Source organism: Mytilus californianus, unplaced genomic scaffold (genome assembly GCF_021869535.1).
Source record: "Mytilus californianus isolate M0D057914Y unplaced genomic scaffold, xbMytCali1.0.p SCAF_14, whole genome shotgun sequence".
NCBI lineage: Eukaryota > Metazoa > Mollusca > Bivalvia > Mytilida > Mytilidae > Mytilus > Mytilus californianus.
In genome coordinates, this window is record NW_026262626.1 from 2384274 (window position 1) to 2396022 (window position 11749).

The 11749-nt window shown below is 30.9% G+C and overlaps 1 protein-coding gene across 1 annotated transcript; it reads left to right on the top strand.

Annotated features, from left to right (window-relative positions):
- The first annotated feature begins 52 nt into the window (after positions 1-52).
- Positions 53-11299, top strand: LOC127724015 (uncharacterized). Its single transcript, XM_052230750.1, has 4 exons — positions 53-200; positions 4915-5597; positions 6941-7085; positions 8502-11299. The coding sequence occupies exons 1-4, from the start codon at positions 121-123 to the stop codon at positions 8656-8658; spliced, it is 1065 nt and encodes a 354-aa protein (XP_052086710.1). The 5' UTR covers positions 53-120; the 3' UTR covers positions 8659-11299.
- The last annotated feature ends 450 nt before the right edge of the window (positions 11300-11749 follow it).

The following is an 11749-nucleotide window of genomic DNA, read 5'->3' on the forward strand; positions in this document are numbered from 1 at the left end:
ACTTGTCTGTTCGTTCAAATAATCGGTTGCTTAGAGCGGTTCAGAGATTCAGATGCATTGCTTTGCACTTCGCATGCGTCGTATCCAACTATCTACTTCCGTAAACAAAAGAATTTCAGCATGCGGGAATTTACAAGAAGCCGACAATTCCTAAATCCCGATGAAGATTTTGTTTTGCACGGACAGAGAGCTTCATACAGGTCTTTTTACAAATTAAACTGAATATACGTACTCAACGGTAGAAGACAATGTTCTTTACAATAATAATTTAATGGTCGAACAAGTGGAGATAATTCAAAACATCTAAGTATCAATCGCCACCAGTCTTGACAGGCCTTCGACTGTTAACTAATGTTTTTTGTCGAACTGGTTTGGTTTGATAATACTTCATCCCAAGTAGATATAACTAACAAATAACAGGGGCGTAGCTAGGTATCCAATATACTGTATATTTGTGCCTATTTATAGGCACAAATTGCGGCAGGGGGTCTGTGTACAAAAAAACATAAAATTTACTGATAATTTTATCATGATATACATGAAAAAAAGATTGAATTATAAATAATTTTACAATAACATCTGACTGATAAATTGACGCAGTACAATCGGAAATCTAAAAAAAAAATAGAATATGCATTATAATTGCCCACCGTAGATCAGCGTAGCCCTTTAATTAGGCAGTACATCCTATTTAGTATTTTCATATCTATTCCTTTCTGATTGAGGATAATTGATATATATACGTCAGTTGATAGTACATTTTGAAGATCCTTCATAAAAAAAATAGGCACCTAAATACTGAGACTACTATATAATAATACTATCTTTTGAGCTAGACATCGACCATTCATCTTTTGATTCTTAAACCTTGACTCTCCTCGGACACACATACACATACAAACACACAGTCGATGCCTAATGAAGCCAGAAGTTCGGTTCTGTTCATACTATCTAACAAAATTCCAGAAATTCATATTTTCTGATATCCTGTACTGTAAAATTCATACCTAAGGAATTTGAATAATTATGGTCAATACACGTTGACCTGAGAGTACTCGAAGTTGCTGAAAGCTAGCTGATTGATTAATTGATTGCAAAACGTCCAGTGGCAAATAGTTCATGCATGTTCAGGACAAAAACAAATTTACAATTACTTAGGTTGGTCCTGTACTAGGGGTCGTCCAGGATGAAGGTCTGGAAATTTGGAAATGACATATGACCATGAGGGTTTAGTGGATAGGGACAGACCACCTACGGACCAATCAATGAGTTGTTGCAAGTGTTCTTAACATGCTGAGATCGTGGCATTCTCTCTACACTAGGCATCAGATTTAACGTCCTCATTCTGTCCAGACGTGACTGCGTATTTATACATCCCGAACAGCCAAACAGACGCCCCACTTGGCAAGGGTTTTATTGTAGGTGGGATGAAGACCAAGTGGAAAGCTAGTTGAAAGCCAACAACAACTAATAAAAAAAAATCATGCATCTAAGAATGAAATGTCAGGTTTTTGAGCATGACCATGTTGAGGTTCATTCATGTATTTGTTGATGGAAGTGAAATGATCTGAACCAAAGTTATAATATAATGTACATACAATTCTATCCAATACTCCATTCACTAAGGATGATAGACTAGTGTACAAATGACATTTGATAATTAAAGAGTTTTGACGACTTCACGTGCATCTACAGATAACATTGTCATTATTCTTTTTTTAGTAAAAACAAAAACATTTGTGAAAAAAAATGTGTAGGCACGTGCCTAAAGTGCCTAACGGCAGCTACGCCCCTGAATAAAACATTACAAATATATTCAGGTTAAACAGCAGATTCAGAAGAAGGGCTGTGTATATTATAGTATATGGTGGTGCCCTAGTCCAAATAATTATGACGTTTTGCACGGCTTACACTTTGATAATTTAAAAAATATATATAATATTTTGGCAAGGAATCCTCTGGTTTATGGAATTACGCTCCCCCTTAAAAATTCTGGATCAACCCTTTTATACTGTGATGGGATTGCTTCCATTAGTATATGAAGTAGATACTTAGCCAGCCATAAGCGGTTGACAATAAAAAACCAACGGTTAGAAGAGTTACCTAGCCAGGGAAGTGTCGAAGATATCATCATTCTAGTATAATGACTATCTACAGCCATAAGCGGTTGAGCTATGGAAGTACATGATACTTGGATGTTTTGAATTATCAACACTTGTTCGACCATTAAATTATTATTGTAAAGAATATTGTCTTCTACCGTTGAGTACGTACATTTTATAATGATAAGAATTATGCTCTCCGGTTACAATGCTATGTACAATCTTTCCATCTACAAACAGATAGTGCAGCCTTGAAATCTTCTGATGTAGGTGACCAGGGATCTCCATGGCCTGTTTGATGATGTTACACTGCATCGTCAAATAGTCTCTGCATTTGTTAATTTCTGGCACCCATCATGGTTAAATATCTGCTGTATTTGAAAATTGTAGAAAATTTGTTTTAGCCATAGCCATTTTTGTTTTGCATTACCCTTTTTAACTTAATCCAAAGGGTCCAAATTATTGTTTTAATGATCTGGGGAAAGGGCAAGTAAGCTTCAAGTCATCAGAAATAAATCTATAATATAAGCCAAACAGATCAAATTACACATTTGAGCTAGCCACACTTAAGTAAGCAATACTTTGTTGATGAATGCATAAAATAAAAATTAAGTTAATTTAACCCAGTTGCAAGCGACATATGGGTAGGTAAATAATTTTTCAACAATAAATTTCGAATGTGCAGCAAATCCTGAAACAAATATATGTATATGAGCATCCTATATGATATCCAGGTAATATGCTAACCAATCAAAATAAAGAAAACTCAGAAAAATTCTTCCCAGCAAAATGTAAACAGTGATTCATGTGGTAATTATCAATTTTTATACTAAAAACATTCACAAGGAATCACAATTTATTAGAGTAGGCATATATATATACAAGTCTAAATTGAAAACAAAGTTCGAACCTATGATTGCGTTGGATAAAAACCACAATTTTTATTCGTGTGCATGCAAAACAAATTTCTGGATAGAGGGGTCTAAATACAGCACATACAACATTTTCCAAAAGACCAAAAAAGTGAAAAAGTATATTTTAACAAAATGCATTTGACTAACAGGTCGAACAACAGATGTTCTTAAAACCCTGCTGACTGCCATTGGTGATTGCCAAATAAACGGATCATAAGATGTTACAAAATGGATCTTAATTATTAATTCAATACCAAACAGAAAACAATAAACTTGCGGAAAAGATTGTATACCACATACAAAAGGTGCAAAAATTAGTACACCATATATATATATATATATATATATATATATATATATATATACAGTGGAATCCCCTGTTTCTGCGGGGTCGGTGATATCATGCATTACCTGATTTCGTCATATCCGCAATATTACACAAATATTACACAAAAAGAATTGTATTTGTAATTGTTTTAGTCTTCCGAAGGGACAAAAATTTTTTAAATTGAAGTTCAAGCATAAATTTATAATTGCAATCCCATGATTAACCATATTTAGCCAATTTCTCAAAAACACATCATCAGATAAAATTGATTTCATTTTAAAAAATAAGTCAAATTTTTATCAAAATGAAATAAATTTTGCTCTGCATCCTTGGCAGTCTGTTTGGTTCAAACTGAACTATATTTCGTGGTATAAAAATCTTATCTGTATTCAAAATAAGCTATTTTTAGAAAGCATGCATGAACTCACAGGACATTAGAAGAATTTTGGACACACATTACATAAAATCTTAAGGGTGAAACCATACATAAAGAAGATTTTAATGAAATTAAAGTATGTCATGAATTTGTTAACACAATATTATCTGATTATTGGTTTTATGAGAGTGAAGCCAATAGTCTTAGATACACCAGACTGCTCCATATACTGTGAAAGTACTTTTATTCGTGGGTATCAATTTTCGTGGTTTCAGCAAAAGTTACATGTTCGTGGGTTCTTAAATTCGTGGACAGTTTTCTGAAAAAAAAATCGAGTGACGAATTTGAAGACTTCAGAAACAAATATATTTGTTATATTAATCATATGTTGTTTTATAATGATTTGTGGGACATTGTAAAATAAGGTGTTCATTTTCAATCACTTTTTTCGTCTTTCATTACTAACAAAATTCATCATATTTTTAATAAAATAATTGCTTTTGGAAATAAGCTGATTCATCCATGCTTACAAATTGTCTCAATTGAAGGAAAATGCAGTTAAGACATTTTAGTTGTTACACACCTGTAATCAGAAGTTATGACACTTATTAACTCGAGATCGAATGATAAACAGATTAACGATCATCAAAGGTGTCAGTTGGGTCATAAACATGTCACTTAACGAAAACGGTTACATATATAAGAAAATGCTACAAATGTACTTTGAATTGTAGAATTAATTATGAATTAAAAAAGCAAGCCCAAATCGAAATCATTATTTTTTTTTTTCGTATGAGAATTTTGAAAAAAATGAACACTTCATTATCACATATCATCACCGGAAATCACTTTCATCAACTAAAACTTATTTCTCATGAGAATTAAAAGGTTAATAGTTGTACATTTTAGATTTTTTAAAGATTAAATGGGTATAATCTGGTCTGAAGTTGTACAAAAAAATGTATATTTAGTGAATAGTGCGTTGGCTCATATAAGCTGCACCATGCTTTTTAAATGAGTACATGATATAAGACTCTTAATGATAAAATGTAACATAATTTCATGCCAAATAAGACTCAAGTACAACAATCATCAGTCATATCGATCACTTTACTAATATTACATGTAACTGCCACCTGATAATAAATGTTTTAAAGTTTAAATCTATTTTAATTCAATTCTCTGTCCTTTCAGTGAAAAACCCTTAGGTTTGAGGAACTCTCGATTGACAAACACAACTTCACGATTAAGTCAACACATATTAGATCAGGAGGATAATTACCGTGACAGAAGATATGCGGAGTCACTTGGAGATCTTGCCAAAAGCTTGGAAAATACTAGCAAAAATGTAGACAATACATTGAGAAGAAGTGTAACATTTTCTGGTCATCACTTGCCATACAGTTTGAGACACAAAACTCCTTTAGAAGAAGAATATGACAAAATTCGTGATCGGAAGTTATTCACAGAATCTTTTGGGGGTCTTCCTGTTGATGATGGTAAGGAATTGTGGTATACAAAACCTGTTCACTTAAACCGTCAGGAATATTTCTTATCGCCACGACATGGAGCATCATCAAGATCAAGGTCACCTCATAAGAACAGTGGCACAATAGGTGCTGCCCTTGCTCTTCAAGATTCAAGTCGGGTTAATTATGATGAAAGAAATTTGTCATTGTCATCTAAGGATTCAATGGGACTTAAATTTTTTCCAGTGACATTACAGGCCTCCTATGAACTTAGTGATTTAGACAGGAAGTTGGAAGAACTTGAAAACAAGCCACGACCTAGAACAGCGAATTCATATGTAAAGACTAGCTATGAGCCAGATAGTGTCAACTCTATGTACCTATTGGGTTCAGAGGCTCCTGTAACACGTAAGAATTGTTCTTTCTTTCTTGTTATATTAACAACTTTGTTTCAATGGAAATACTGTTTACTGCAAATGACCTCCAAAAAATAAAAACTTCTTTCAACTTGCATGTTTTAAACGACTTCAGAATCCATAAATTTCATGTTGAATTAGTTGAAAAAAGATATTATTACAGATAAGATTTTTGACTATATAATTACATGTACATGTATTTGTCAAAATTTCTGTATTACATTTCAAAATTTGATATTTTTGGATAACAGCATTCAAGGTAAAAATTTACTATTTTTGGACCATAGAAGGTAAAGAAAGACCCTTTATATACTGTTAATTCAGAAATTATTGTGTGCATTTAATATCGCGAATTTTGTAGAATGGACTAAAATGCAAGATTAATTATTGCGATTTCAGGAAAATCTGCATACAGTTATACATGTATGTATCGGATATAAGAATGCAAGTTCTTATTATATACTCAGCAGTCGCATTATTCGCATCAATAAAAACCCCGCAATAATTTGTGAATTTACAGTACTTTATTGAAGAATAATAAATGCAATATGTGAACAAAAACTATTTAAGAAATAATTCTTTCATGTAATGCCGTATGCTCGTTATATCAAGGGTAGGTATTCTATTTCTCTGTGCCAAGCGAGGTGTTAAATATTGACAAATATAATGCCTACCCATGTTAAAATTACTATAGAGTATCAAATATTTCTTAAACAGTTTTTGTTAACATTGCATCTTTGATTCTATAGCTTTAGAAATTTTACTATAAATCATGTAAACTATCATAGATATACATTGCAGAGAAAAAATTTAACAACAAAAATGATCAACTAGTTGAGATCTATGATTGACCAAGTCAAATAGCTGAAATTGTCAATGAACGACTCCTAATTGGAGTTATTGCCCTTAAATGATTCTTTTTTTACCTATTTTAGTGTTTTAACCTAAAATTTTGAAAGAATGTAATAGATACATGTAGACAAACTGTCCCTAAATAATAGATACATGTAGACAGACTGTCCCTAAATACAATGTAATAGATACATGTAGACAGACTGTCCCTAAATAATAGATACATGTAGACTGACTGTCCCTAAATAATAGATACATGTAGACAGACTGTCCCTAAATACAATGTAATAGATACATGTAGACAGACTGTCCCTAAATAATAGATACATGTAGACTGACTGTCCCTAAATAATAGATTCATGTAGACAGACTGTCCCTAAATAACAATTTTAGCCCATTTTTGTTTTAATAACTAAATAGTGTAGAATTATTCTTACAGAAATATTAATCTATACATCTATATATACATTTTATATGTTGCAGGCAAGTCATCACCATTATACACATCTCCATATGTATCTGACTTGTCATCACTAAGAATGGAGAGACTACGCATTGAGGAAGATAGATACTTAGAACTTAAAAGGCTACAAGAATTGGAGAGACTAAGGGGACCACATAAAAAATGGTAAGCTCCTTATAGTCTATCAATGTCAAAATAAAAAATAACCATTCAAGATATTTGAAAAACTTCAAGAGCAAATAAATGCTAAATAGAACGTATAGACTGATGTTTCCCTATATTTTACACTTTATCTAGCGTTTGTTACCTCTGAATTTAGGAGTTTCTTTTAGTACACATTTGTGTGGGTTTTTTTTTACCTGTTTCGGCTTCAAAGCCAGACACAGATTATCTCATAATGTTCATGACATTCAGTAGTTTGTCATCCTTGGATAACCTTGAAAGTTGGTATTGGAAAAAAGTAAAATAACAAAAATATCGAACTCCAAGGAAAATTCAGATCGGAAGTCCCTTATAAAATGGCAAAAATCAAAAGAGCAAACAAATGCAAAACAACTGTCATATTCCTGACTTGGTACAGGCATTATTTCAGGATGAGCAACTATAAATAGACATCCTTTACACTAATGTTGAACTTCCATTCCTTCATCACATTTTTGGTTTTTGAATTATCTTATTAATGTCCATATCTCTCAAACATAGGCTGTGTTCAATTTTGGTGGATTTAATATTTTACCACAAAAAGTGATAGTCTTTGAAAAAAATTGTATTGTATAGGATTCACTGGTAATCGTGAACCAAAGATTACCTCACTTTAATTTCATGTCATGTGCCATTACTGATTGTGTCATATCTTAATCAATGACTGATTTTACTACCTACATGTAAATAATGTAAATAACCAGACAAGAATTCTTTAAACAAAACTTTTTTTAATTTATTTGTTTTTCAGAAATTGACACAAAATGAATATGCTGATTCTGGTAAAAAGCATGTTATTGTATAAAACAATGTATATCTTAATTTTAAGATTAATTTTAAGTTGCATGTTATCTTGATATTAATATAGTTTTTATATACATATATATATATTTCCATTTTGTAATGGATAATTAGCTAAAGATAGAAGTTAATCAGTTTATGATTTCATCAAATTGAAGTTGACATTCACAAAAAAAGAGGGATACCACCTAGCAATCAAAAACCACAAGTTGAAGAAAAACAGACATCATTGCTAAAAGAACATTGATATACAGACAAACAACAGTAAAATAATTACACAGAAAACTAAAGGCTAAGCAACAAGAAACCAACTAAAAAGGTTCCTGTGCCACTCTGAATAGAATATCATTTAGAAACTGATAATACTCACTTAATCTGCTTTTTTTTTTTATTCCACAACAAAATTGCACATGCTGTTAACAATTACTCCACTGACACAGCTATCTCAGTGAAGGTCCACGTTTCATTAGTACCAGAAGTTCAGGTAATCTTCAGGTAGATAAACTGCATATTGTTAGATGCAGTCTGCTTTTTTAACATGTACACACTATATTTCAATTCCATGGATATTTTTTGTAGGTATGAGTCAACCGGACCAGATTTCCATTATGAATCTCATAAAAACACAGAGATGATTAAAAGTGAGAAACATTTTGACAAATTACTACAATACAAAGAAGATTTAAACAGATCATCGGCAGATTGTAGAAAGTCTTATGAGGCTATTTGTGTATGACGTATGATTTTAAGTTAGTGTTTATAGAAAATATATGGCAGTTAGTGTAGTGACACAGATTGCATGTAGAGAAAACACCATTATGTAATGGCTTTCTTTGTATTTCGTATTTTCAGAGTAATTGATAGCTTTTTTTTTCTTTTTTATATATAGAATATTTACATAGTAAAAAGATGTTAACTATCACATTGTAAAGTCAGCAGAATTTTAACTGACATACATGTACATGTTTGGATAAACAGGGTTGCCTTTGAAACTGAAACAATGAAGAATCCCTGATACATATAGATTCTACCACTGCATCGAGTGTGATACAATATTTATCCACTCGAGACAGTTAAATTTTCAAATTTAAAACGCGAGGCTAGGGGGAGGGTTTGGATCCCGCTAACATGTTTAACCCTGCCACATTCTGTATGTATGTGCCTGTCCCAAGTCAGGAGATTGTAATTTTATATATTTAAAATTTAATTGTCGAGAGTTTTGTTAAAAAAGCAGACTACAAGAAAATTTGACGTCATAATTGGATTTTAACCAAAGAAGAACTGAGATCAAACGAACCACACGTTGATTAAATTTTTTTATATACAATAGGTGCAGAAAAGGATAAATTGACGAAGAATTAGAGAAATACAGATACATGATATAGTAGATCAAACTTTTAAATTCTTCATATTTCAATTTATATTGACTAAGATGTATGCATGTTCAATGTTTATAGAAATGCAATTTACCTGTTTTTGATATTAAGCTTGCAGTGAAAATTATATAACATTTATATAAGTAATGAGTAATGTACAAGTCTAATCAATTTAATTTATCCAACATATTAAACATGTATATATTAGTTATTTCAATAATTCTATTTAAAAAGTTATTTTATCTAGTAGTTTAACTATTATTATTTTTTTATTATTCTGTACCAACTATATATACATGTTTGCTCAGGAATTCTGCCAATTTAAGAAAGCAGGTCACTTTCCACTTTTGAATTTCTTAGCAGCAACTTGGTTCCAGACCTTCCATTCTTTGCAGCAACCTTTGTTTATAACTGTTTATAAGATAAATTCACCATTCAAAATATTGAGGACTGTAATTTTTTAATTTTGGCTTCTCTCTGCCTTTTGTATAAATTTAAGAGTATGGTTAAGAAGCCATGGAGATAAAGTACATGCTCTTGCTTTATTGTTCTAGTAGTAAAGTAAAAGTCATGGATGAAGACTATTTCTCATTATGAATACATGATGGGCCAATGATGATAGGCAAATGATGCTTGTTAAATTTGTATGAATAAAATGAGATGTTGGGTATTCATCAGTGAGACAGCAACCCAAGGACAAAGATGACCAAAAGTCATCTACATGTAGAAGGGAATATACAGCTTTGAACATTAAAGAGATGTCTATACCATATTTCAAGCTCTAAATCGTCCAAATCTATAAAAGTTAAAGTTAAAAGATAAAAACAAACACCAAATAAAAAAAAACATTATAATATGACATAAGACAAACGCAGATGCCCAATAATGTTTAATGTTTACCCTTGTGTTTAGGGTAATTATTTGGCATTGACCTCATTTTCTTTGAAACTTTAAAAAAGAGTAAACTCACAATATGAGTAATTTAGATTTGATGTTTTTATCTAGAGGTAATGTGATTTCATTTTCAAGATGAATTAAAAAAAAATGCTACCTTCATTGTTCTGTATTGGACACAATGCAAACATACTGCGATTAGAATATCTGATGTCAGTTGTCCACAGATATTTAATTGAAATTGTTTTTTTTTATGTATTTCATTAAAAATTGTTATAAATATGATCATTAAAGCTGATTAATATTGTGATTTAATATTTCTTGAAACTTTTTGCCATGCAATATTATGTATGATAAATGATGAAAGTGTCACTGCTCAAAACAATTGTAATTTTACAAAAAAAAATTGAAAGATAAAATGTTAGAAATTAATGCATATTTTCATTAAGGCAAATTTCAGATTTAATAATCATGTGACATGTGACTGTTCATTCATCTAAGGTAATTAGTTTTGTATGAAGTTTGTATGTATGAGTCTAATTATACTAATCTTCACTGAAACATTGAACTTATCAACATCAAGAAATTGTAAAATTGTTTTTAGAGAAAATCTTATTCAACAACAGAAAACAATAATAATATTTGTCACATTTATAATTTTTATAACATGAAGGTGTATTATCTTTCATTTTTAATTGTAATTTAGAAATTGACAAGGAAATATGTTGAAAGAAATGAAAATGAAACTGATTTTTTTTACAGTGCAACATCTAGAAATAGGTACAATTTGTTATCTGACATTCATTTGTTCAATATACTAGGTCTGATGATATATGTGTGGTTTCATTTAAAAAGGGTTGATTTGAAGATTTCATTGTTAATGGTGTTGTTGAGGTTGTAATAATGGTTCAAATCAGAAAAAAGTATAATTATTATTTTTGATTGTGTTTGCCATAACATTTAGTGAATATATAACCAGTATTATGATGTATATAAATACGTTAAGTATTATTTCTTTTTACACAATTTGTGTATTCCTTACATTTTGTTATTTAAATGTGATACAGAGCTTTTCATATTACAGCGTAATAAAGAAAATATACCAAGTTTTGTTTCGTTGCTAAATATACTATTGTAGAAAAATCTTACATGTAAGTAGGATGAAAGTTTATTTAGAAGGATAATCAGACAAGGATTTTTAAAAAAAAGTTCTAATGGAACAAATCCTGTGTATTCTGATAACAATTCTGACTACTAGTCCTTTTGTTTTATACATTTAGAGATAAGTCCAAATGAAAGTTAGATTGATCTGCCCAAATTTACTTTTATGTGTTGGTTTCTAAAGGCCTTTTTTACCAATGTCTCTATAGGCCAATCAAGGTCAGGTGACAGGTCCACTTCGTTCATCATCCAGACTCTTCTGGTCAAAACACATAGGAGTTACCTTGTTTGTGTTAAGCTTAGCATAAAGAATTTTCAATCAACATTATTCAAAATTTGCACAATGATTGATAATGTGTAAAACCTGTTTTGGACAGATTTGATTTTTGTTCTCAT